Source organism: Martes martes (assembly GCF_963455335.1).
Source record: "Martes martes genome assembly, chromosome: 11".
Lineage (NCBI taxonomy): Eukaryota > Metazoa > Chordata > Mammalia > Carnivora > Mustelidae > Martes > Martes martes.
The window spans coordinates 89,549,715-89,564,733 of NC_137899.1; the positions used below are offsets into that span (position 1 = coordinate 89,549,715).

The 15,019-nt window shown below is 44.1% G+C and overlaps 1 protein-coding gene across 1 annotated transcript in view; it reads left to right on the forward strand.

Annotated features, from left to right (window-relative positions):
- Positions 1 to 1,043: 1,043 nt before the first annotated feature.
- LRGUK (leucine rich repeats and guanylate kinase domain containing) overlaps positions 1,044 to 15,019 on the forward strand; it is a gene marked incomplete at both ends in the record, with an annotated part of 106,023 nt that continues 92,047 nt past the window's right edge. Inside the window, 3 exons of the mRNA XM_080818740.1 lie at positions 1,044 to 1,346; positions 9,045 to 9,152; positions 11,539 to 11,620. Of these exons, the coding sequence (XP_080674866.1) occupies positions 1,044 to 1,346; positions 9,045 to 9,152; positions 11,539 to 11,620 (493 nt within the window). The remainder of the gene's footprint in view (positions 1,347 to 9,044; positions 9,153 to 11,538; positions 11,621 to 15,019) is intronic.

A 15,019-nucleotide genomic window follows, 5' to 3' on the forward strand; every position in this document is an offset into this window, starting at 1 on the left:
GGGACAGCCATTGACAGGATCATTTTGCATTTGCAACTGCTATCATTGAAGCATGGAGAAAAAGCCCTGTAAGGCCAGGAGGATGAGAGCGACTTCCCTGCAAGGGTCTCTATTGTCATCACTATGGCAATAATAGTTACTATAATTTTTATTCTGCTTTTCCATAGTCTACTTAGTGGCGCTCAAGGCTATGGGATTTGGGTCACATAAAATCACACTAGCATAAAATCATGCTTTGTAATCTTGCAAGAGTATCTAACTGCACGGAGAACCTATGCAACAAGATAAAAATAATTACCAATGCAGGTCACTTGACTAATACAATTATTTATAGGATGCTAATAGCTTTTCAGAGGCTTTCAGATAAAGTGTCAATTTGACAATCTTTTTTTTTTCTTCTTCTTCTGTTTGGATTGTTAGACCACAGCCCGTTTTTCTCCCCAAGGACATGGCTTCTCATTTCAAGGGGAAAATGTAAATTAATTGCAAATCAGCTCCCGTCCTCCTCTGGTCCTTTTTCTTTAGTATCTGCAATTGAATAATAAAGACAGGAGCCGTGCCTTCTATTTCATTTATGCACAACCTGGTCTAACAACGCGCGGTCCGCTCAAAGTTTCAGTCTTAATTAGCTTTTCGACGGAGATCATTAGAGACATCTAACACTTTCAAAGTGCCACTCTGTGGAAAGGGCCTCTGTGAATGAAGCAGGTGAATGAAGGATGCTCACAGGTGGTATTAGGGTGGGATGAAAATCTCCCAAAGGGACCTCCAGGTCAGGAGAAACCAGTTGGAGACAAAAGGGGTGCGAAGAAAAGAGGTGAAAATGAGAAAGATAAGTAAAAAGAAAGCCAGCGACTGAACGCACTAAAAGAGAGGGGAAAAAACACCCAGACGAGTCAGACGAAAAGAAAGAAAAAGCCGAGAGCCTGCGGTGGCTCAGACTGTAAACCAAGACGCGCGGAGGGGCGGAGATTACAGCCCACAATCCCTTGCGGCGCCTCCTCCCCTGGCGTCCGTCTCCTGGGCAACCCCGGTAAACAAAAATGGCGGCCGCCGGGAGCCGTCCCCAGTGGCGGATGTCTTCCCCTCTCCAGAGCGGTTCACGAACCGGAGCCCAGTGGATTCTGCCGCACTCAGAAAAGGAGCGGCAGTCTCGCTGGTCTTCTTTCCCCATGGGGCAGAGATCGAAAGGTACTTTCCACAAAGCCTCCTCCTACCTGCTCCAGCAGCTCATTCACCGCTCTCAGGAGTCGGACGCGGACGGAGAGGAATACGAGGACGAGGCCGAGGGCGAGGGCGAAGGGGGATCCGAGGAGTCCTCAGAGTCCGAGATGCAGGATTTGGAGGTGTGCCTTACCCCATCCCCTCTCTCCCTTCTCCTGGTGTCGGGCCCTGCTACTTGGGCGGCAGCTTCCCCACGCGCCCCTCAGCAGCCCTCGGGCTCTCGCCGTCCGGAGCGCCGCTCCCCGGCCGCTCCTAGGCTCCTCCGGCTCCTTTCTTCCCGTTCCCTCACCTTTTGCCTGCGTTTATTTCCACGTGTCTCCTTTTTTGGGCCCTAGCACATTGGGTGTCTTAAGAGTCAAAGTTTCACAGCGGCCTGATGAGAAAGTTTCCACCTATTTGTATGGGGAGTTACAGCTTTAGCTTTTAAAAGTTGTGCTTCGACGGTGTTGGGAACGTGCAGAGTCCGTCCTTGGCGGTCCCTGCACCCTTCCGTGATTGTGAGGTACTCCAGCCCTCTCCCTCACTTCCACTCCCTTCATCCTCCTTCCTCCAGGGGCAAAAAATGACTGTCCTGAAGTCATCCGATAAGGGCTAACCCAAAGACCAAGTGATGTATTGCTTCTGCCTGGGCTATATAATGCATTACACAGACAACACACACCCCCTTACAGTGTACAAACAGCCGGCTCACTGGCGGTGTTTTCGCAGGTGGAGAATGTTTCTTCCCTTCCCATCTCTATGGCCTGAGGTGTGGCTTTGCCTTCACATTACTGTAAATTCTCTTTTCTACAGTACATCTTCACCCAACCTCACCCAATTCCACTTCTTTCCTACACTGATCATCTTGTTCTTTTTACCCCACTGCCAGTTTTTTGGTTTGGGGGTCGGGGGTGGTTTGGGTCCCTTTCCATCTCTTACCACTTCCTTCCCTTGGCTTCTAATACAGTGTTTGCCTTCCTTCAAAAACGCAAGTTGATTCGCTTCCTTTCAATAAACTGTTGGGTTTTCCTCTTTGTCTTGGCTGCTGGGAAACTCAGAATCAATATTTTTCTTCATTTTAATAGTTTTTCTCTAGGGGTTTTTTCTCTCCTTTCCTCTTCCTTTATGGTATAAACTGCTGCAAAATCACTTCTGAAGTGGATATAATACAAAGAAATAGAATGTTTCCAGTACCCTGGTTCTGTGATATTTTGGCTTCCCTGCTCTGCATCTTTGTGCATTTTCCTAGTCCCCTATTCTCCTTGAGACCAAATATGTTTTTCTTTGCTAGTCCCATTCTCTTTCACAAACTCCTTTCCTCATTTGTCCTGTTTATTCGTATTCACCTGTCTGTAATTTGCATTGTCTTATGTTCTTCTGGTTTTACTATTAACCACCTACGTTCTTTTCCCACTTGGGTTCCCTTCTTTCGTAATGCCCTTCTATACATTTTTAATATTTTAATATTAAAATAAAATAAATAAAAATATCCATTTTAATATTTTAATATTTCCTCTTCTTCTCCTTCCTTCTATATGGGCTGGTTACACATTAGTTTTTCTTAAAGTGGATGATAGAAAATTATTACTTACGTTATTCATCTTTTGTTGATTTACTTTGCTACCCTTAACAGTGATAAATGCAAAACTGTAGCAGTGTTTTTACAACTTTGAGATGTTTGTATGGTTTCTACCAGCTTCCACCCCAAAGGAATTCACAGATGAATCACTGGTTTACTTTATTATTCTAATTAACACATGCTCTTGGGCTGTGGGCTTCATTAGTGCTGGTATTAACCTGTGTTCAGTATGCCATTAACAAACCGTAGGGGGGGTTGACTTGAGCTGGTAATCCCTGGCTTGTAGGCTGTGTGTGGAAAAGTTGATTTTTTCCTCCACTTATGTTCTAAATATTAATATTTATTTTGTATTCTTATATCTTATTTTAGCTTCTTGGGGTATCTGATAAATTTTAATAGGCTGAATAAGCTGAAAACTTGGAATTGAGGAAAAATTTAGACTTTCATGTTCAAAGATTTATTGTCCATCTCCTCACCTGGCTAAGGTTTATAATGCCATGATGGTCATAGTTGTTACTGAGTGCCTATGGCATAATTTGTCTCAGAAGCCCCTGGTGAACTTAAAGAAGGTAGACCAGCTGTTCAGAATACTGCCTTTGGTTAGTTTTGAGATTTTGAGTAAGTTATTTCACTTCTGTGTCTCCTCTGTAATCTGGGAATTCTAATGATACCTATCTCATAGGAGAGTTGTGAGACTTAGATGAGAACCATAAGTGAAATACTCACCGTAATATATTCTTTTTACTGATACAAATAATAACACACGTGTTTTTTTATCTGCTAACTATACCTTATTAAGTGATTTGGTAAATTTCATTGACTTTGAGCAAACATTCATAGAATGATTACTATGTAGGAGCCACTCTGACTCCATATGGGCCCATCACATGTGTCTGGTGCATGGAAACTACTCTGCCAGTAACTTAATGTGGATAATGTCTACCCATGGGATAGTTATAAACATCAAATCTGATAAGAAAGCCTGTTAAAGTTCTTGATAAGAGGTGCACCTGGGTGGCTCAGTGGGTTAAGCCGCTGCCTTCAGCTTGGGTCATGATCTCAGGGTCCTGGGATCAAGTCCCACATCGGACTCTGCTCAGCAGGGAGCCTGCTTCCCTCTCTCTCTCTGCCTGCCTCTCTGCTACTTGTGATCTCTCTCTGTCAAATAAACAAATAAAATCTTTAAAAAAAAAAAGTTCTTGATAAGAGTGTCTGATACAGAGTAGGTTCCTAAAAGTTACAGAGGTAATGCATAATAGCAATAGTAATGACAGAAGAAAATGAGAACTTGAGGACCTCGGTGTCCCCTGTGCTCAAGGTCAGATAAGGACGTGAGTAAATCACAGCTGTTGAGCATTTGAAGCATTGTACTTAGGTGTGTACAGATGACAGCTGGATTGCAGGAATCATGGCAGACTTTGAGGGAAGCACACCCTTGTCTGGGTGGAGAGGGGGTGTGTGGGCACACAGGTGAAGTGTGGGCCAGATTTTGGAGGGTTTTACGCTGTTTTACAGACCATGGACTTGGGTCTCTAAGCAGTGGGGAGCTCCCCTGGTAGTTGCCCCAACTGGGGTTAGATTAGAGGATGGTGAGACTGGAGACAGGCAGATCATGAGAAACCTCTAGCAATGTCTGTGGAGGAGACAAGAGTCCAGATTAAGGAAGTGGAAGTGGGAATGGAAAAGAAGCTAAAGATGAAGACATTTAAAATATTTAAGGTGGGACAGTTACTAAGTAAGTATTGGAAGTCTAGGATGACTGCTAGGTCTCTGGCATAGTCTGGGGACATATTAAGGCTGATCACCACAGGAAATTTCCACCACAGTAGGAAAGGGGACAGGTGTGGCTGCACAGGAAAGAGTAGACAGATGAATCACATGACTCTGGAAATCAGGGGAGGGGGCCTCAGGGCAGGAGACCTGGGATCATCAGCGTTGGGTCTGTGAGGTCCTCCAGGAAGAGAGGAGGAGGGCCAAGGGAAGAATGTACCCCAAGGGGGTGCAGCAGATGAAGAGAAATCAGGGGAGGCAACAGGAAGGGAACAGTATGCAAAGAAGAAGAAAGAAGCGTTGTGTGGGGGAAGCCGAGGCAAGGAAGAGTCTGAAAAAGTGGAAATGAGTTGGGCTGCCCGTAGGTTCAACGGGAAGGACCCTAATAAGTGCTCATTAGCTTTGCCCGTTTGAGGGTGATTGGAGACCTTGGCGCGTGTGGTTTTGTGATGTCGTGAAGGCGGGAGCCTAACCGAAGTGCCCTGAAGAGGGAGTGGGAGGTGAGCGAGGGGGCACTAAAGGATGCAAAAGCCACTCTGCGGGAGCTCGGTTATCGAGGGAGACCGTGGCTGCAGCTGAAGGAACAGGAAGGGACTCAGACAGGGTCACTGGAGAACCGACAGGGTGCAGAGTAATGATGGAGAGAGACTGGCTGACATCGCAGGCCAAGAGGGCAAAATGGATGGTCCCTGAGCAAGGTCCCTGAGGAAGCAGGAAGTGAGGGCCCTGAGTGTGGAAAAGAAGTAAACTGCCTCTGACACCCGAAGGAAGGGCGTTCGGACAGGTGCAGAATGCTGGCAGGGTTGATGTCTGGTTGCTTCTACTTTGCCTGGGAAGTGGGGGAGCAATGCACCTGCTGAGAGTGAGGACAAAGGAGGGAAGGCACCTGGAGGCTTGAGGAGAGGACGGAGATCTGACAGCCAGGGTGGGAGCTGAAAGGCAGCTGCTGAACGAGGGACCGGAACAGCAGCGGGTGCAGCTAACGGTTGACCCTGGAGCGGTACCAGCGTGCATGGCTGGGGGTCCCCTCCCAGCCCACTCAGTAGCTCAAGGGCAGGAGCAGTTTTAATTCACTCAGCTGTGTTTGAGCCCCTACTGTGTACCAGGCACCGTCTTCCCCCACCTACTTTATGCTTCAGCTATCTTGAACTCTAGTTTCCCCAATGGGCTGTGCTTGCCTTTGCCTTTGGAATTTGGTACCTGTTGCCCTTTTGCCTGCAGTACCCTTCTTGGTCTTCTTCTCCTGCCCTTTCTTCTCCTTTGCCAGAGTCACTTAGTTACTTATGTCATAACTTCATTGCTTTCTCCCCGAGCAAGTCTTTGCTAACTTCCTAATTCCCCCTAGAACTGGCAAAAAATGGATGCCCTGCTTATGGTCAAAGCATCCTGCTTACTCGTATTGTAATATTTATCAAACTACTTGAAATTGCTTGTGTACTTGTCTGTCTCCCAGACTGAACTGTAAATCCCTTAAGGACAGACACCATGTCTTATTCATAACTCTATCCACTGAGCCTAGCATACTGGCTGGCACGTGCCTGGCATGCTGTAAAGATTTTTGTCTCACATGAATGACGAGCATGACACAGTCCCTGCCTCAGCGCAGTAGTTGATTGTGAACTTGATTCAGGTTTGGGTATGTGTGCGGTAGTTGGAGTCAGAGGACGAGGAGTCAGAGACTTAAGGGTAGAGAGACATTGAAATGGCCCAGGGGATACCAAGGAAGGAAGTGAGAGGGGACAGGTAGACTCTGAGAGAGGAAAGGATGAACCAGCTAGAGAGGTTGTCATCACGGAGCGGGGTTAGTGTAGGACCACAGAGGAGAATACTAGGGTCTGAGGTTTCTAAGGTGGAACAGCTCAGCATGATGACTTGGTCCGGGGCGTGGCCATGGCAATGAGTGGCTGAAGCCGAGTAGAGATCAATTTAAAGCATCTGGAGTTGAAAAAGAAACACGTGTGTGCACGCGTGAGTGCTTGGGAGTGGGAGGGGTATTGAATGGCCATCCTTAGGCTCTGAAACTGCCCAAGATCAAGTAGGGCTTTTAAAGGTTTGAAAATGACCAGATCAGAAGGGAAAAGCATGATGCTGATAAAGGGCAAGAATCTCAAGGGACTTGTGAGGGGGTTGCCATGGGGACGCTTGCTTTGGGGAGCTGGGAAAATGCTGACCGGCTGCCAGGCTCCACATCCATGGCTGTGTTGAAAGGCAGACATTTACCTACTATGAGCAGGGGGGCAATACCTTCTCACACCAGGAAATAGAGGGCGTGGGTCAGGTAAACTTCAGAGATTTAGGGGCGCCTGGGTGGCTCAGTGGGTTAGGCCTCTGCCTTCGGCTCAGGTCATGATCTCGGGGTCCTGGGATCGGGCCCCACATCGAGCTCTCTGCCCAGCGGGGAGCCTACTTCCCCCCTTTCCCTGCCTGCCGCTGCTCTGTCTGCTTGTGACCTCTCTGTCAAATAAATAAATAAAATTTAAAAAAAAATTCAGAGATTTAGATGGAAAGTTTTGGAGGGGAAGGTAACACCCCCATGTCTAATCCTTCCCAGACATTGTATAAGAAGTTGGAACTGTATTTAGAAAAGTGAGTGTCTTTCCTCTGTTTGTAAACAGGTTGATTGGTATGGAAGAATGAAGCCTTAAGATGCAGAATTTCCAACTTCATCAATTAGTGGAAACAACTGTCATTCAGTGGGAACACTTGCTATAGTTCTAGGCAAAGCCCTAAGAGCTTTACGGTATTTTGTTATCATTCTCCCTAACCCATTAAGAGAAGGTAATAACATTTCCTATTTGCAGATGAAGAATAAGAGGCTCAGAGAAAACTTTATCTTCCCAAAGTCACAAATTCAAAATGGCCGACTGGGGGTTCAAACCAAGCCTGTGCAGCCTCACAGCTTGTGCGCTATCTCCCCTATATGCATGAGTGATATTTGCTTTCCTGGACTAGTGGAGGGGTGGCACAGAGAAACTCCTGCTACTAGCATAAGCCTATGTACTTCGCTCTCAGTACCAGCAGCCCGAGCAGCACTGTTGGTTCCTGAATTAATATAGAACGGAAAGAGTATTTTGCCATCATTGTATACACGCTAGTCGCAGTTAATTATATCGGTGTGACTGATGGGATTACTGGGTTTTGTGTCCTCGTGCTGATGTGTTGGTCATTATAGAGTTGAAGGCAGTATGGAACTAATATGGATCTACCTGTTGCCTCCTCTGTTTATTTTTGGGGAAAGGGCATGTTGACGCATCACTGGTTCATGGCTTTCTACACACCAAGGGCCAATCTCCTTATGGCAGTGATTGTTACCTTTTTATTTATTTTTTTAAAGATTTTATTTATTTGACAGATAGAGATCACAAGTAGGCAGAGAGGCAGGCAGAGAGGGGCGGGGGGTGGGGGGAAGCAGGCTCCCCGATGAGCAGAGAGCCCGATGCGGGGGTTGATTCCAGGACCCTGGGATCATGGCCTGAGCCAAAGGCAGAGGCTTTAACCCACTTGAGCCACCCAGGCACCCCGATTATTACCTTTTTAATAAATCTTGTGAATTGTATGAATCCAGTAAAATTAGCTAATAGGAAGCAAACAGAGAACCTGTTTTCTTTTTTGTTGTTTCTTTTTTCCCACAGCAAGAATACCAGATTTAGCAAAGTAATTGCCTTAATTTGGATGCAACAATCCTTTTGGGTAGAGGCCGACCGTCTAGGATAGTGGTTAGAATTGCCCCGGAGTCCGACAGAATCAAGTTTGTATTATACCATTAGCTATGTGGTTTCAGGCAAGTTAACCCCTGTAAGCCTTAGTTTCTTCATCTGTCAAATGGAACTAAGAGTGCCTGCATTCGGGTTGTCAGGAGGATTCAATGAATTGATCGTTAAGAGCTCTTCTCTGGAGCAGAGAAGCACTCAATCAGTGTAGCTCTCACCACTAATGGTGAAGTTTCCATTGCTGTTGTATGTCACTTTGAATACCTAATGCAAGTGTCCACCCGACAAGTTAGTGGCAATAAGAACACTGATTTGATAGATATTTGATTATATGTCCTATGTATGTGTCTTCAACATAGAATTTTCTTTAGGGCTGATAAATTCTGGAAGGGTCAGCTCCTGAATATGTAATATACTAAATGCTGGCTATGAGGGGGTGGACTGTTTCTTTTTCTTTCTTTCCTTCCTTCCTTCCTTCTTCTTTTTTTTTTTTTTTTAAAGATTTATGTGTTCATTTGAGAGAGAGAGAGCAGGAGTGAGCAAGAACAAGGGGTGGGGCAAAGGGAGAGGGAGGGAAAGAGAGCCTCAAGCAGACTCCCCACCGAGTGCAGAGCCGGATGTGGGGCTCGATCTCATGACCGTGAGATGATGAGATGATGACGTGAGCCTAAATCAAGAGTCAACGCTTAACCAGCTGAGCCACCCAGGCACGCCTGGACTGTTTCTTTTCTAATGGAAGTCCTTTGTCCACCTGTTTTTTTTTTGTTTTTGTTTTTTTGCAGGAGAAATTTGATGGGGTCCTGAGAGAGGAGGTGGTGGCCAATGCCCTTCACCAGTTGGGGCGCTCAGGCTCTGGGACTGAGCAGGTCTATCTCAATCTAGCTTTACCAGTGAGTATGACAAGATCACCATGGGCTGACTAAGCTACATCTTCATACTGGTTGGATCACATCTATTTATTCTGGTGTTCATAGTTTTTGTGGTGGGCCTAGATCTCAGAGTCTTTCATTTGATGGAGACTGGTGATAAGAGTTATTTGTGTTATGTGAGGCATCAAAGCGCTCTGGGCAGTCCAGTAATCAGCCCCTGAGTTCCTTTGTTTTCATTCCCATCAGTCTGTTTCTTTCATCTTAAGTAGTCTGTATTATAGTAATCAATGCTTTCTTTCCAGAAGTTGAATTTGACTCTGTGAAACCAATCAAAAACTCTTTAAGAATTTTCTCTCTGATCAGTGCCAGAACTAAAATTAATATCTAAATCCAAGGGAACAAAGTATTTTAGTATTGACTGCCCCCTCCCAAGTATGTCAAGAAATAAGTGCTTTGAGCCACAGCTCACTTTCTAAAAGATACCCATTATTAAAGACAAAAATGTGTTGTTCATCAATTTTCTTTTTTTTTTTTTCATCAATTTTCAAGATATCAATACTAACACATAATCTTGGCTTCACTTTTTAAGGAAAGCTGTATTAGCAAGGTACTCATAGTATTTCAGATTCTTTCTTCCTTTTGTTTCTCTATAGCCCTAGAAAAACAATTTAACTCTTTTTGCTTCCTTATATTATGAAGTATTAAATATTCCTTGGAGAGCCGCACAGTAAAGGCAGATACGTAGGTGAAAACAAACACACTGAAATTTTGCTACTGTGCTATAATGTGGCTGAAGTATGTATAATGAGCATATACAACTCATAATCTTGGTCTCTCTTGGATTTGAACTAGTAAACTATCCAAGAAATGTTAAGCTCTTTTCACCCATGCTGGTTCCATGGCATATTCTTTGAGGACAGCATATTAAGGCTGTAACCTTTTACCGTTTTTATGTTACAACATGTTCTGGATGACTTGGCCAGTTAAGCAGTAACTTACGGGGAGCCTCTGTGCGCACTGCCCTGTGTTAGGCACTGGAATGGTAGATAATTCCAGCACCCAATACATCCCTGCACAAGTCCATTTCAATCAATATTCTACTCATGTATGTAGTGCTATGCCTTAAATTGATCTGTAAAAAGAAACCAAAAAAAAAAAGCAATCCTTTAAATCTTATTTCAGCTAGACAGACTAACGCTTAACTTACCTTGCCCCTGACCTCCTTACATCTGAGATATATCATATTGAATTACTTTGCCTTTATAACCTGTCTTACTGCATACACTTTCTTACGGTTGCCTGATTTGGTGATTTCATCCCCTTATATCTAACGTTACACGTTATTTTTTACTTTTTCTTATTACTCACATACATAGCCTTTCTCCTGCCAAAGTCCAAGTTTCTCACAGTTCAGCTCTACCCCATCATTGCACTGTGTTTCTCATCATGCACAATGCCTTGTGCATGGTAGGTTTTCTTTCATATTTATTACACTGTTCTTGTGGCCTTCATTAAACATTTTATCAGTGTGTTTGAGAACCTGCGTATTGTGATACTTCACTGGTTGACTTTTTCTGATTTGGACATTGTAACATAAACCAGCGATAAGAGTCTGTTCCAAGGGATCAAATTCTCTTCCCCCATCCTGAAGTTCTCCAGAAGCACGATTTCATGGAAGGAATCCTGGAGAAGTATTAGGAGATTTGGATCTGCTTCTCTGTTGCTAATTTGCTGTGTGATTTTAGGTTATTCACAATCCCTCTCTGTCCCTCCTATTCCTCATCACCAAATTGGGACTAGTCTGCCTTATGGATCTCAGTTTTACTTGGTCAGATGAGATTACTGTGAAGGAGCTTTGAACAGGACCTTGTGAAAATGTAGGTAATAGTGTTATTAATGATCTGGTGATACGTGATCTCTTTAGCATTTCATTTAAATTCTAGGCATCTGCCTTTTCTTCTACAAGAGAAAGGATTTGGCCTTACTGCTATTGTGTGGGGTTTTCTTTTTCTTCTCCTTTTTAAAAAAATAATAAAACCCTAAAGGTCTACCCAACACTGCTTTAATTTGCCTTTTCGTGTTGTATTTGTTCTTGCTAATATCACTAATTTTCCAAGCTATTTTCTTCTTCAGAGGAATGCATTTTTCAAATGGGTGTGTCATCTGCTTTGAGATCCTGTTAGTAGGAGGCCTTAGATGTAGTTCTCTCATTTAACTACTATACTTTTACTATAAGTAAGTATATTTTTACTATACTTTTTCTCTAAGTATAGTATAAGTATACTATCATTACTATACTTACAGAAATTCTGGATTTCTGTCCACTCTTACTTCCGGGTGTCAGGAGATGGCAGAGTACTAGCCTGTTAAAGCAGCATTAAAGTCTTTTTACCTTTTATCTTCTCAGGGTTGTGATTTAATTGACGTTAGCATTCTCTGTGAATACGTTCACCTGCAGAAGTTGGATCTTTCAGTAAATAAAATTGAAGGTATGTAATTTTTGTTCTAGTAGATTGATGGATCATTCAGTTATTTCAAAATTAAAGCTGTGCAGTATGTAATAGAGGTTAATACTACAAAACTTGGTGTAAGTGCTACTATGGATCTCTTTACATATTGAAGCTCTACTTTGCATCTAAAAAAGGCACCATGGGTGACGAGTAAAGTCAGCAAACATGCAACATAGTCTGTGGTTCAAATCGTTCAGTGTTGTTGAAGCGTATCCCATGGAATGTTTGTTTTGTTTTTTTCCTTGTAAGAGACAGCTCATTACTTCTTTAATACTTCCTGAATATTTGATGATTCCCTTGTCTTTCCCCCTATTAGTTTATTCAGTACAGATGAATTAGTCCTTCTCCCCCTCCCACCTTTTTTTCCTTTAATGGATTCTTTTTTTAATTTTGCTTTTGCCTCTACATTTTAATTCTGGCCAGCTACTTCTTTTCTTCTTACTTGAGTGCCAGGGATTAGACACATTTATTTTTTCCTTTTTTTTTTTTTTTTTTTACTGTCTCTATACATGTAGCTGGTTCTTCCACTGCACCGTTTGTGGTTCTCCGTAATTGTTGTGAAATCTTGCTCACATTTAATGCAATTAGTCACATTTTCTTCAAACCTTGATTCTTGTTTTCTGATCTTATTTGAAGTTAAAGTGTCCAATTTCTTTTCGTTAGTCATGGAGGGAACTCAGCAGTTGTTATTTTCGACCTGCTTTATTGCTGATCATCTTTCCACTGGCGGCTTTAGCCTGTCTTTTTCATGACGGTTAAATGTTGCTGATATGGTTTTCTCTGGCCCCTTTCTGATTTCTTCCCCTCTTGGAGAGCAGTAATTAAAATCCAGCCGTGCTCTTCAGTGACTAAGAACTAGTTCAATATCATTTTTTCCTCTAACGCTACTGTTTGTGAGTTTTTCCCTAGTTTTAGAAATCTTTTTTTCAATGGAAAATTACAAACATGTGCACAAGGGACTATTGTAATGAACATTCAGGTTCAACATTTATCAGGCCGTGGCCCATCTGGTTTCACCTATACCTCCCTGACCGCCCCCCGTAGGGTTATTTTAAAGATTTTAGAGCAAGCCCAAGCACTGGGAGGGGAGGGGCAGAGGGAGAAGCAGACTCCCCACTGAGCAGGGAGATCGATCCCTGGGACCAGGAGATCCTAACCTAAGCCCCTAAGCCGAAGGCAGACTCTTAACTGAGTGAGTGAGGTAGGCGCTCCCGCTAGGGTTATTTTTAATCAAATCCCAGATATCCTGTCATCAGGAAGTGTTTTTCAGTGTCACTGGCAGGAGCTACCCTGCCCGCCACCACTCCCAGGTTTGTTTCTATCCCTGGGTAAGGAGTTGCAGCGTGATGGGAGATGGCAGTAATGCTCAGTGGTGGCCTCATACCCTCTCAGCTTGAGCTGGGACTCCCCAGTGGTGAAGGGAGCTTTTCTCAGATCAGTCATCTTTAATCTTTTTTTTAGTATATGTGCTGCCGAAGCGAGCACAGTCATCTTTAATCTTTAAGGGCATCCAGTGTTTGAGAACCTACTATGTATAAGGCACAGTATATTTTCTTTTTTTTTAATTCCTGTTCTGACGTAGACCAGATTTTCACTTGAATCAGAATCACCTGGGGTGGGGGATGGGCGTTAAAACACAGCAGGCTGGCCCCCCGCCCTCAGTTTCTGATCCTGCAGCTCTGGGGTGGGACTCGAGAATTTGCATTTCTAATTAGTTCCCCTGGGAAGCGGGATGTGCCCGACCCAGGACTACAGTTTGAGAACCACCCTTGTAGACGCGAGGAGCTCCTGCCATCTGGTGGACACGGAGGTCACTGCACCAAGTAGGGATTAACGGGCCCGTCAGAGTTAGAGGGCCAACAATCAGACCATGCATTTTTTCCTCTGTCCGAGTGATTTGAAAGGATTGGTCATCTACAGAATTGGGATGTACTCGCCATTTCCGTAGCTCCCTTTCAGTGGTAGCGGCTGCTTCTGCTTCAGGACAGCTCCATGGTCCAGCACTTACCTGCCCACGGAAAGGTCAGCTCCAAGGAGGCATGGGGTCCGCTGGATGGTAATAGAGTTGACTGAGAGAAATGGAGCTAAGCTCCATTTCTCTCAGTCAACTCTGAGGAGGACAAATAGGCAAGACTTATAAAGTAATGACAGTTTCACCTTAAGATTCCTTTTCCAGGCAGCCTTCCTTGATTCACTCATTAAGTCCCACCAGTTAAGTCTCAGTGTATTGTCCATCCTAGAATAATTCCATAAAGACAGGCTAAAGAAGGGTGTGATTTAGACTAGAGAAATGATGTAGAATTTGGCGGGATCTTGAGAAGGAAAGATGTCTGGGGGGAGGGCTGTGCTCATGGGGCCTTCTCCGCCTACTCCAGGGAAGGCCCCTGCTGCTCCACTAGAGGCCTCCCTGGGCGTGGGGAGGCACGTAATGGCTGTTTCTGCGACCTAGAATGGAAAGAGAGGGAAAGCTGTTATGATTACTGTTTTCAGGAGGGAGACTGGAGTTCCTGCTGGAGACAGGGCTGTAAATCCTCTTCCTGAGTCTTTGTCTAATTTCTCCTGCTGCTTCAAAATGTGCCTCTGCTGTAGAGGGGCAGAGAAGGGCAACACAGAACTTCCCCATTTTTATGTTTTATATGTTACTGTCATTAGAGCAGAGCTATCCTTTACTTAGTGTTCGAGGTTTAGAATATTTGCTTGGGATAAAGAGCAAAACTCGAACATACTTCTGAACCCATCCGGAACCAAAGTAAAATAACAGCAATAATTTAAATCACTTCAAATAATTAATGAGATTTAGGGCTAAGTCCAACTAAAACAAAATTTAATTTATAACAAAGAAACTTCTCTAATTGTGGCATTTTCAGTCTTTGTGAAAAGACTTAATACAGTCACTTAGGCGCTAATTATCAAGGGGATTATCTATGGCTTTAGTTTCTCATCCTTTCCTCCAAGGCTGATTTTTTTTTTTTTAAGATTTTATTCATTTATTTGACAGAGAGACACAGATAGAGAGGGAACACAAGCAGGGGGAGTGGGAGAGGTTGAGAAGCAGGCTTCCCGCAGAGCAGGGAGCCTGATGCAGGGCTCCATCCCAGGACCCTGGGGTCATAACCTGAGCTGAAGGCAGAGGCTTTAACCCACTGAGCCACCCAGGTGCCCCGAGGCTGGTATTTTTTAAGAATTTGGCTGTTAGTAGCTCATGGGAGAGTAAGCTGGGACCTGGAGGGTGTACCAGTAGCTAGAAAAGTTTTGAGGAGGAGAGGAGGCCCTGGGGACAAAGGTGAAGTTAGGAGCTCGCAGAGGGTTCTCCACACTGCCTGTGTTTCATGCGTTCCTATTTTTATTCATTTCACTTGCTTGGAATAATTAAGAAGT